The sequence below is a fragment of the Prionailurus viverrinus genome, chromosome E1 (genome assembly GCF_022837055.1).
Source record: "Prionailurus viverrinus isolate Anna chromosome E1, UM_Priviv_1.0, whole genome shotgun sequence".
In the NCBI taxonomy this organism is placed as follows: Eukaryota; Metazoa; Chordata; class Mammalia; order Carnivora; family Felidae; genus Prionailurus; species Prionailurus viverrinus.
In genome coordinates, this window is record NC_062574.1 from 12,219,748 (window position 1) to 12,232,262 (window position 12,515).

The 12,515-nt window shown below is 51.3% G+C and overlaps 1 protein-coding gene across 6 annotated transcripts in view; it reads right to left on the reverse strand.

Annotated features, from left to right (window-relative positions):
• Nucleotides 1-10,311, reverse strand: part of MPRIP (myosin phosphatase Rho interacting protein) — a 154,019-nt gene extending 143,708 nt beyond the window's left edge. For 4 of the 6 annotated variants that reach the window (XM_047832870.1, XM_047832867.1, XM_047832868.1 and 1 more), the window contains exon 1: nucleotides 10,104-10,311. In XM_047832870.1, the coding sequence (XP_047688826.1) occupies nucleotides 10,104-10,226 (123 nt within the window). In that variant the 5' untranslated portion in view covers nucleotides 10,227-10,311. The remainder of the gene's footprint in view (nucleotides 1-10,103) is intronic. The other 2 variants (XM_047832871.1, XM_047832872.1) reach the window with 1 other exon arrangement.
• Nucleotides 10,312-12,515: the final 2,204 nt, after the last annotated feature.

Here is a 12,515-nt window from a genome sequence, read left to right on the forward strand (position 1 = left end):
AGGTAGACAAGAAACACAGCTGGAGGGGTAGCTGTTCCACAAAACCAGGGAGGCAGGTCCCCTCTCTGGGTCTACGTTTGGGAAAACGAACCCAATTTCCTGAGCGCCCCCCGTGTACACAAACATTTACAAATTTGGCACTTACGACTTACACCACCTCCCAGCATTAATATCACAGGCAACCAAGACATGGGTAATACATAGACCCCAGTTTTCAGAGGAAGGACACAGACACTTCAACTCTGACAAACCTGCTCCATCGGCATGAACACAGAGCCAGGACGGGAACCCAAATCTGAGCTGAAAGCCCCCACCGTCAACCATTCCATTCCCTTACGTGAGCACATTAAATGAAAAGTGGGACTGTGTCAGATTTCTAGGTCAGAGCAGGTCCCCGGCGGAAAACAAATGAACGTCTTAATCCCAGGGAGCCCTGAGGCTCCCCGCACCCCAGGTCGCTCACCAGCCCGAGTGGAGAAGCTCTGGGTGTGGCACCTGGAGACCCAGGAGACGTGGACTCTTTCTGTGGCTCAATGGAGACTCCCAGAAGTTGCTCCCCCTTCCTCTGGCCCTTTTAGCTACCGGCCAGGACCCGTAGGAGGTAAAACGCTGCATCTCAAAGGGTGCCACAAAGCCTCCCCGGTCCGTCTGTTAAAACCAGTGTTTTAGGACCTACAGAGACCAAGGACACAAGATTTCCTGATTCTGAATGCCTCTGGGGGAAAAACAGTGCTTCCCGTTCGGGGCTGTGCCAAAGGTGTGGTCACTGCCACAGACCAGCAGCCTACTGGGGGACATGGACCACCCCAAGGCTGAGAAGATTTTAGGACTTGCACGACGTCCTGCACCACTGCCCTCCCCACATTCACCCCCGTGCACCCCAGCAACTAAGGAATCCAAGTCAGGGCAAGGCCCTGTTCCTGATAGTAAAGGTGAACACTTTTTATCAAACATAGGGAGGTCAAACAGAACTTTGGAAAACCCACACTAGTCTTCCTGTGACCTAGGCAGGTCATTGAACTGGGTCTCAGTGGCTCCATCTGCTAACTGGGGATGACCCCTCACCTGCTTAATTACTGGCGGGGGGGGGCGGGGGGGGGGGGTGTTTAATCACCCAGCCCCTGCAGGCCTCTCCTCCCAGAGCTAGGAAGTAGAAATCCCTTAAACAGCTTTTTGTCTGCAATACCCAGCCTCCTACAGAAATAGCACCAAGTGAACAAGTCAAAGTGGCCTTCCCAAGAAGAGGGAAGACAGGTTCCTGGTCTCACAAAGGCAGCATGGGAACCACATGGAACCAGGTTCCGTATCACAGCTCCATTGCTAGGCAGCTCGATGACCTCGGACAGACAACCCAACCTCTCTGAAACTCAACATCTCCTCCCCTACAGACGACCAAGCTGCCGAGAGCGGAACGAGACTGTGGCATACGACACGATGCAAAACAGTGGAGGCTCAGGGAACCTGGGTGGCTCAGTCGGTTAAGCATCTGACTTCAGCTCAGGTCACGATCTCATGGCTCGTGAGTTCGAGCCCCACATCAGGCTCTGTGCTGACAGCTCGGAGCCTGGAGCCTGCTTCACGTTTTGTGTCTCCCTCTCTCTCTGTCCACCCCCTCCCCCCCCCCCCCACCAAGGCTCTGACGCGCGCACGCACTCTCTCGAAAATGAATAAACGTTAAAAAAAGATTAAACAACCAAACAAACAATGGAGGCTCAGGAGGGTCTGATGTACCCATCTTACTGGAAACTGCCCCGAAGACGGGGCAGGTCACTATCCAGCACCGTGTGCAAACATCAAGCTGAACATAAAGGGAGAAAGGAGCTGGAAGGGTTACAGGCTCCAGGCAAAAACCAGGCTGTGGTTTCAAGTGAACTAGGATGACCCTGACTGAGAAAACCAGCGAGTGGTTTGGAAGATTCCAGTTCCAGTCTCCAGAGACAAAATGCCAGCGAATCAACCCACTGGCTCTCTTGCCCCCAAAGGAAGTGATAACATAAAGGGAGCTGGGCATTCAGGGGTTCCAGGCCGGAGCCGCTGTGAAACTGTCCACAGATGATCCTACAGAACCCTAAACTGCTAAAACTGGAGGAACCACAAAGTCTAGGGCACTTTTCAAACCTGCCCCTCACAGCCTCTGGAGATGACCAGAGGACCCACGGGTGAGAAGCAGAGGTGGCTGAGAGGCCAAGCTCCAGGCTCCAACCTCGTATCACCCAGAACCGTGTCACTTTTTCTGTTTCACACAGGGCATTTCCACAGAAGATTCCTTGGGGTGAAAGGCTCTGCGATTTACTGTACCTTTGAAAACTAATGACCTGGTCCAACTGTGCCATTTCAGACGGGAAAGTGAGGCTCTGAGAGGGAGTTTCTAAGGATAAAAGAAAAGCCCGTTTTCTCAGGTTAGATACTTCTAAATCAGCATCCAGCGCTCTCCACCCCTCTCCTGTGCCTCCCCCGCCCCAGTATTAAGATGTTGGCAGTACGATATTACCTCCCTCTTGTCTCTTTTCCCTCGTCGCAAGACTCTCTGGTCTCTTTCAAGACTAAATGGCAGCTTGGGAACAATTTAAAGATAAACATTCCAAGTCAAATTTCTTTATTTCAGCTAAACAGCATCAGGGTTCTAGTAATCAGGAAACAGCCCAAACAAAGACTATTCCCCACACGACAGGCCGTCAGCATGCTTCCTGGAATATTAATTACCACAAAGGGGGTTCAGTAACCTCCACAGGCCCGGCCAGCACCCTCCATCCATTCCATTAGTAGACCACTCCCCGTACACAGAATGGGGGCACCAGCTTTATAGGTGGGAAACCGAGGCTCAGAGAATGTAAGTGACCTTCCTGGGTCACCCTGCACGTCTGTGCCAAGAATAGAACACAGGTCTTCGATTGTAGTCCTTCTGTGTGGCGAAGGAAAAAGAACTCAGAAAGGTCAAGTAGCAGGCTAGAACACAGGGAAAAAAGCAACTAGAATATAGCTGCAAAACACTCACAAATACAAAGGGCTGTGTCAGAATGCAGTCACGGCGTCCAGTGGGAGGGGGCCGGGAGGGGGCACGCCAGTTTACCCCCCAGGCTCTCACTGGCACCCTCCTCCCTTCTGCTTCTGGAGGGAGAGTGAGGGCCGGAGCCCCAGAGCTCTCAAACACCATTAAAAGGAGTCAGCAAGACGTGACGTTCGAAGAAAGAACCCTCAAAAGTTGGCAAGAGACACCAAGCGGAGGACACAAACAGGAGTAACAGGAGGAGAGAACTGTTCCAGGAATCCTCAACTCAGGCTGTTGGCACGACACCCCGAAGGGGGAGGAACCCCCCCCCCGCCCCCCCTGGGCACGGCCTTTACACTCTGTGCCTCCCCGGAGGGTCTCAAAGGCCTAGCTGTGGGCCCGGCTGCCCCATCCAACACCGTCCAACACTGCCAGCACCAGCCCCGTGTGGCCAAAGCTCCCAGAAAGCGGCTAGCCTGAACCAAAAGGTGCCGTAGAGGTAAAAGAATAACTTCTTCATATGTTGAAAGGATAATACTTTGGATTTGTTAGGCTAAATAAGATAGAATTACAATGAATTTCACCTATTTCTTTTTACCTTTTTTAATGTGGCACGTAGACAATTTTAACCCACAAATGTGGCTCACATTATAGTTCTATTGGACAGGGCTGGTCTACCCCACAGGCCAAATCTAGCCACTAGCTGGTTTTAAGGCCCTGAAACCACGAACGGCTTTCACGATTCTAATTGATTATAGAAGTACCTTCATAAACTCCTCGATTTTGCCTATTGGCCTCCAAACCCTAAAGCTTTTACTATCTGGCCCTTTAAGAAAGAGTTGTTTAATCCCCAGGTCTAGACCCTAAACACAATCAGATATGCACTCCAGTGACACAAGGAGCAGAGGGCAGGTTTGGGATACGTATGTGCGTGTGTTATCCTTGCACACTCAGTTTTAAAAATGAAGGTAAAAGCCATATAACATAAAATTAACCATTTCAAAGTGAACGAGTCAGTGACATTCAGTACATTCACAATGTTAGGCAAACAGCATCTCTATCTAGTTCTAAAACATTTCATCACCTCCCACAAAGAGAACCCCAATCCCATCGGCAGGCACTCCTCTCTCCCCCTACCCCCAGGACTCCGGCAACCACTAATGTGCCTTCCCTTTCCATGTATTTACCTATTCTGGACATTTCACGTAAACGGAACCATGTGGTATCTTTGTGCCTGGTTCTTTCATGGAACACATTTTCGACAGTCAGATCACAGCATGGTCAGTACTCCGTCCCATTTTTATAACTAAATAGCCCATGATCTGGATATACCAAAATCTGTTTACCCATTCACCCACTGACGGAAATCTGGGTTGCCGCTACCTTTGGCTGTTATGAGTATCGCTATCGCAGACGTACGCATGAACGTATTTGTTTGAACACTTGTTCCTGATTATTTTGGATATACCTAGGAGTGGAATCACTGGGTCATACGGTAAGTCTTTTGAGGGAATGCCGAACTATTTTCCACAATGGTCGCACCATTCTCCATTCCCATGAGCAATGCATGGGGTTCTAATTTCTCCACATCCACACCAACACTTACTAACATCCCTTTTTTCATACAGCCATCCTAGTGGGGGTGCAGTAATACCTCACTGTGGTTTTGATTTGCATTTCCATAATAACTAATGACACTGACCATCTTTTCCTGTGTTCGTTGGCCGTTTGTAAGGTCTGGGATTTTTACATACCCCCTGCCAAACACTCTACCAATGTGCACATAAATGATAAATCTTCTGAAAAGGATGAGCATGAAAGCTCCCCGTTGCTTATGAGACAAATGTTAAGTGAAATAAAGAAGTTCCAGGCCCTAGTTCTTTTTTTTTTTTAATTTTTTTTTTAACATTTATTTATTTTTGAGACAGAGAGAGAGCATGAACAGGGGAGGGTCAGAGGAAGAGGGAGACATAGAATCTGAAACAGGCTCCAGGCTCCGAGCTGTCAGCACAGAGCCCGATGCGGGGCTCGAACCCACAGACCGCGAGATCATGACCTGAGCCGAAGCCGGACGCTTAACCAACTGAGCCACCCAGGCGCCCCTGGGCCCTAGAACTTCTAAGAATGTCACAGGAATAAAGGGAAATCATGATTTACGGAGACCAAGTCCTGGCACGCCCACCTGTGTCTGGGACTCCCACCCCAAGGCCCCAGCACCCCTGGCAGTGGAGGGCAGCACAGTGAGGGGCACCATGAGACCGAGAGGGCTGAGAGGAGATGCAGGAGGGCTGGAAGGGGCCTGGCGGAGACCAAGACCAACCTCCTCATTCTCCGGACGGGAAAATTGAGGCCCGAGGAGAGAAAACAACCGAGCCAAGGTCCCACAACAAAACAGCAGGAGAACTTAAGTTCAGATGCAGGACTCCTTCCACAAAAGGCACGCTTAAAATTGTACAAGTCGGTAGGAGAATGAGACATCACGTCAGGTCGAGAGCCACCACCAACCCCAGAAACCCACACTAAGGCTGGGAAGGGGATCTAGAAGCCAAGAACCCTGGGCTCCAGACCTACTGGTCCCACTGATCACCAACCCCTGTGATTCACCTCCTTTCCCCACCTGCTTCCCTTGTTTTACTCTAAGTGGCTTCCTGAGTGACTGACTGCACTCACTCCCCGGACTCCAGAATTCCTACCCAGCCCACACCACTCATCGAATCACCTACTTGCCTGAGTGGGTGATTGCACCTAAGAACCAAACCGGACCTCCATCCCCATGAGGTCAAATTTACGTATTAATTTTGTTTCCTCCCCACCCCACAAATCTACTCCCAGTCTGTTATTCTCAATCTTTGTAAAAGGCACTGTTATCCACCCACGTCTTCTCAATCCCCACCTCCAATCAACCTCCAATAATATCCTGTCCCTAGTGTCTGATGGCTCCTTCCATCCTGGCCAACACGGACCTGGAGAAGACCTTTACTGTAATTTACCTGGATGATTCAAGACAGTCTTTTAGAGCTTCTGCTTTAGGCCAAAATTATTTTCCTAAAACACAAGTCTGATGGATTAGAAAGTTATGCATAAAAATAACTACAGGGGAAGTACAAGTATCTGAGACTTTATCATCTTGAAAACAAGACCTTCATAAGCATGAGATTAAAACTACAAGCTAAACAGGAAACACGGAAATTTAACTGCATTCATATTTAAAACTATCAGTTAAAAAAGAGAAAAAGAGAAATGCAGGAAGAAAATACCTGCAATATATGACAGGTTCAGATTAATATCTAGAGAAGGGGACAGCAAACTATAGTTTATAGGCCAAATCCTTCCAGCTGCCTGTATTTGTAACTTTGTAAATACAGTTTTATTAGAAACAGCGATACCCCCAGTTAGTTAGCGATACCCCCAGTTAGTTAACGTATTGTCTAAAGTGGCCTTGCACTGCGGCTTTTGCCCTACAATGACAAAGTTGTGTAGTCGCTACAAAGATCATATGGCCCACACTGCTAAAATATTAACTATCTGGCCTTCTAGAGAGGGAGTCCATGGACCCCTGACCTAAGATATATACAGAAAGCTCCTACAAACCAGTTTGGGGGAGGAGGAGAAGGCAGGGAAATTGACCCAACAGAAAAACATATGAATGGGCAGTCAACATAAGAAACAAAACACATGTAATAAATATTATAAAAAGAGGCTTAACCTCACAGGTAATTAGGGAAATTATTAAAGAATTAAATCGTTTTGATAACTTCCAATCCTGGCAATGGTATGACACAGCCTTTTTTGGAAGGCAATTTAGTAATATCTGTAAAAAAAATTCAATGTGCTTGATGTCAACCCAGCCATTCTATTTTTAGCTATCTGCCCCCAGAGGAATACTTGCATTCGTGCACGCACACACACCCAAAAGCATTTAGAAAACTGTTTGCTGAAGCATTCACAGGCTGTAACAAACCCAGAAGTAACCTTGCTGTCCATCAATAAGGGAATGGTTAAACTATGGCACATCCCTGATGGCGTAATATGCAAAATAATTTTGGTGTATTTGTATGTCACACCATGAAAAGAGCTGTAAGACACATCATTAAGCAGCAAAAAAAAAAAAAAAAAAAAAAAAAAGTTCCTGAACAAATACATATATAGTTTAAATACATATATCATTTAGGTTAAATAAACGTTTTAACTGTGTATTCAAGTCCACATGCATATAGAGAAACACAGGGGACTGAAGGCTAAATGCCTTAAAAAGGGGGGTGGCCACAATGATCACTGATCTATCTTCCAGCCTTGAAGGTCTAAAATAAGCGAGGGCAGGGAGGGGCAGCAGGAAGCAGGGCCTTGGGGGAGACTGATGGGAACCAATTGGCTGAGGTTTTCTAATGGAGCCAAGAGGATGAGAGTAAGGCTGGGGGAGGCCGGATGCAGAGAGCAGCAGCTAACGCTGCTGGCAACAGCCCTGCGTCTCCCTCCTTCTCTTTTCAAGAGCAGTTTCTTCCTGAAAGATCCCAGGAGGTGGAAGGCTGGCCTAATCTCTCCCTGCACAAATAACCCCACTCATTATTTCAGAAACTACCATCCCAGTTGTGCCCTGGAGGACTCAGGCCTGTTTTAAAATCCACAACTGAACCGTGAATACAGTTGAAGAGTAAAGTACTCCAAATATGCAACACTCTCTCTTGATCCAATTAATAATCAACAGAATTAAAAAAAAAAAAAAAAAAGAATTTAACAGATTCAATTCAGATATGCAGATCCTATTCTAGTTTCTCTAAGCTTCAGACCCAGAAAACAGTCCTTATGAGGTGTAAACATCCAATCTACCAATTTTGGGAGTTGCCTGGAATAACCAGAAAACTCTCTCAGAACAACCCTTGCCAAACCCGTAAAATTCCTAAATCCAGGTGTACTATTCCCTAGGTGATTTTTGTTTGTTTAATTGTTAAGAGTTTAATAAGATACCATTCTTTGCTTTTCATAGGGTGAGAGAGGTAAGCCAGGGATCCCTACTCCCAAATTTTAGAAAAGGAAAAGGGGGCGCCTGGGTGGCACAGTCGGTTAAGCGTCCGACTTCAGCCAGGTCACGATCTCGCGGTCCGTGAGTTCGAGCCCCGCGTCGGGCTCTGGGCTGATGGCTCAGAGCCTGGAGCCTGTTTCCGATTCTGTGTCTCCCTCTCTCTCTGCCCCTCCCCCATTCATGCTCTGTCTCTCTCTGTTCCGAAAATAAATAAACGTTGGAAAAAAAAAATTAAAAAAAAAAAAAGAAAAGGAAAGGAAACTATACAGAGACAAAAGAACTTATTCAAGGTCACACAGCTGAAAGTGACAGCGAAGACAGAAGAAAGGTCTCCTGACTCCTGGTCCGAGTCCATCATCACCACATCAACTGCTTCCCCCCAAAAAAGGCATCCAGTTGAGAAGACGGGAGTCACCCTTAAAAGCCCACCCCTGAACATCTTAGCAGGAAGCTGAGTTCTACTCTTCCCAAACTGACCTGGCCCTTCTATCCTAAAAACCTATGACTTTGCAGCCATGAGTGTTTGGTTAAGCTTTTGGTTTTGGATGAAAGGAGTCTTTTCTGGCTGTTGGGATTCTGCTCTCAGAGAAAGACACCATGTCTCAGGCCATAACCCCGGCCCCGCCACCCCACTCTGGTCTGCCATGTAAACAAGTCAAACCCTGTGAGTACTTAAGTAGCATTAAAAACAGCCAGGCCGTACACTTCAAAGCAATGTTTTCCATCTAAGGGGTTCTTCTGCAAAAGGAGTGGCTACAACTAGGTCACACCGGACGGGAATGTGAAGGGAGGTCCCCTGGCCTCATTCGGGGGATGAGAGAAAGCTCTGAAGAGGACTGAGACTGGGGGAGAGGCAAAAAGGGGCCACAGATACAGCCCAAGGGGATGCAGACAGGGCTTGATCAGGAAATCCAAGGAATCTGCTTGGCCCAAAGACCTCCAAGTACTCCAAAGAATCCTGGGGATCCTGAGGATTCTCTGGCTCTGGTACACTGGGAGCTCAGAGAGGAGCAACCAGGGCAGGGGTACCCAAAGGCCAGTGGGGACTGCAGCCCAACTTCTTAGGGAGCTGTTATGACACAAATTCCTTCATCTCCTAGATCATTCCAGGAATGGGGCTCCACGGCTCTGTATTTTTAGAATGTGACTCTGATGCAGGTTTGGAAGCCGCTGAACTAGTCCACAGCCCTCATATGGCGGACAAGGCCGTGAGAAGTGAACGGACTTTGCCGAAGGCACGCAGGTCTCCCCATCCCTAGCCAAGCGACCAAGAGAGCTGGGAGAAAAGGGTGGGGAGAAGAGCCCCCAGCTCTCCCATCAACAAAAAGCCCTCTAGTTCAAGTTCAAGCGCCAAGACCCTCCTCCTCAGACTTGAGGACCATTCACCTCTCTCCCATCACTGACAGTGACAATGATTCAGAAAACGGACAAGCTGGGTCTGACAGAAGGGAAGCCCACAGTCCACCCTGACCGTCCTGCTCCCCTGGCCTCTCTGGGTGCAGAAGTCAAAGTCGGATCCTAAAACAGACTCTATGGGGGGTACTGCGAAGCAGCAAGCAATCCCCAAGCGCTTTGTTCCTCCTAAGAAAAACCAGGCATTTTTGAGTCACCCAAAAAGCATGAATCACACGGCAGGGCTATGGGAACGGGAAAGGATGTTATTTTTCGGCATACTTGAGGATTTTCCCTTTGTCCCGGCTCTATCAATACACTTCCCGCTCCCTCCCTCTCCCCCCCCCCCTCCATCTTCACCACCCTCCCCAGGACTCATGTACATTCTCTCTGCTCCGTTTTTATTTTCCCCAGGATCCTTCAGACGCACCCCCACCCCCGCCTGCCTCGGGAACTGGGCAACGTCCGCTCTCCTTTCCAGATGAGGATGGTGGTCTCACCGGCGTCAGAACTGGGGGGAGGCGGCCAGCGCCCCCTGCGAGCCACTCTCGCCCGCCTCGGCCGACTGCCTGCAGCACCTAGCGGGGCGACTGCGCCCCCGGAAACTTCCAGCCCAAGGGGGCCGCCGGGGGTCTGGGGGCCGCCCGGCGCGGGGCCCGGGTCTCCGCCTCGCGGTCGACCCCGGGACCCCCACCCGCTCACCTGCGTCAAGTCCTCGTCGTTGAGTAGATGCGACTCGCGGGGCTTAAAGCAGTTCTGACACTTGCTCTTGTTGAAGATGTTGGCCTGGAATTTCCTACACGGGTTCTCCTTGGCCGCCGACATGGTCGGCGCGGCGGCGGCACAGGCCCGGCGGCCCGGCCCGGCCCGGCGCGCGCTCCGCGGCGGACGGCGGACGGCGGCGGGCTGGCGGCGGCACCATGCACGGCGGGCTCAAGCCGGGCTCAGCGCGGGCGCCGAGGCATGCCCCCGCCGGCCAGCCGCCTCACAGCCGGGCCGCGGACGCAGGCCCGGCCGCGGCCGGAGCGCGCGCCCCCGGCGGTCAGGGCGGCCTCGCGGGCCCCGGGACGCGAGCGGGGCCTCTCCTCGCACGACGGCGCTGCGCTGCACGGCGCGCCGGGGCACCTCGGCGCCGAGCCCCGCGCCCGGGCCCTTAAAGAGCTCGCAGTCCCCGCCGCCCGCCCGCACAGCCGCCGCCCGGCCTCCGCGGGCCCATGGACGCGGCCTCCCGGGCCCGCTGCCTCCCCGCGCTCCGGCCCGCCTCCCAGGCGCCGGGTAGTTGCCGGTCCCCGGGGTCGGTCCCCGCCGCCACAGCTGCCCTCGGCGCCCAGCGGCCGCAGCAAATGGTAGCGGAGCGCCTCGCGCACTCCCGGGGCGGGGCAGGCGGGTGGGCGCGCGGGCGGGCGGGCGGGGGAGGAGGGAGCGATAGGGGCAGCGCGCGGGGAGGGGCCACGCCCTCCACGCGATCGGCAGCGCCTCCGGCCAATGGGAGGGGAGCGCTCCAGCTAACAAAGAAAACCCTCGGCCAATGGAAATCGGAGGCGGGGACAAAGGGTAGCCGGGCGCAAGGTAACTTGTGTAGGCGAAGGAAGGTGGGGGCGCCGGGATGGGACGTTCAGGTTTGGTGGACTGGCGCCGGAGCTGGCTGGGTCCTGACAGCTGCACGGGCCGGGGCGGGGGCTCGCGGGGGAAGGGGCGGAGCCGACCTCCCGGCTGGTTCTGCAAACCTCTCGCTTCCAACCTCGTCTTTCCGCGCCCTTTCTGGACACCCGAGCCCAGCTCTGAGCGGATTAATTTGACACCTACTGTGTGCCAGCCCCCTCCCCGCCCTCTGCGCCGTAGTTAGCATTATCCATAGGGGCTACTGTCCCGAGTGCTTGATATGCGCTGGCTCATTCAAGTTTCACAGCCTCTCCATCATCATCCCCATTTTACGTATGAGGAAGCTGAGGCTCAGAGAAGTTAAGAAATAGGAGGTAGAGTTTCAAGGGATGACTAAGAGGAGATGTCAGCCTTGAAGAGCTGTCAGTTCTATTATGGGAGATTAGTGAAGGCTGACTCTATGCCAGGTACTGAGCTAGGCATTCTTTCCCCCATTATGTGTTTGAGGAAATTAAGGCTCAGACGCCTGAAGTAATTTGTGCAGGGTCGCTCTGCCAGGGGGCCAAATTGTTACTCCAATCCTACACTGTCCAGCCTCATGGCCAAAAGACCTCCTGGGAGAAGACTAAAGGAGGCACAGGCAGAAGATCCAGGGACCCAAAGAAGCGGATGTGCGCTCTTTGGGGAATTAGGGGTGGCTTCAAGGAGGAGGGGAAATTTAAGCAGATGGTGAGAGGTTGAGAGCGGCTGGAGGTGGAGGTTAGAGGAAGAAGGAGCAGGACAGAAGAGGCGAAAGGGATTCACAAGGCCAGATCACCCAAGGCCTTGGGCCTTGGATCCCAAGCTTTGGAGTGTAAATGTCATCCTGCTGGCAGCCAGAAGTTGACCACGGGAGTCTTTAAACAGTGGGGTGAGCTAACTCAGCCCTCACAGAGGAGGTGACATTGAAGCATGTGTTAACAGCAGCCACAGCAGCTGTTGCTTAGGGAATGAGAAGGTTTTAGGAGAAGTAGCAAATGCTTCCAGAGCTGTGTACTTTTCCACTGATCATCTGGTGAATATCCCAGGGAGGTGGATTTCAACTTAGTGTGAGAAAATGCTTTCCTCCAAAGCAAACTGAAGGGAGGTGGATCAAAGTCCTGTGGCAGCCTAAGGGGGAAGCCCAGCTCCACCCCTCTCTAGCTCTGTGGCCTTGGGCAAGTGTCTTCACCTGCCTGCTGCCTCAGTTACCTCATCCACAAAATTGGCATGATTATATGGTTGTTGTGAGCATTACATGATATAATGCTTGTGCAATATTTTGCATAATGTGGCCAAATGTTAATTGGTGAATCTAGGCAAAGAGTGTTTATTGCACTATCCTTATAACTTTTCTGTTGGTTTAAATTTTTGCAAAATAAAAAAGTGCACGCGTAGGAGAGGAGACAGACCATTCTTGCCTGCAGAGAATACTCAGAAACTAATACCAATGATGGCCTCTGGGGAGGGGTGCTGGGTGGTTGAGAGGTGACC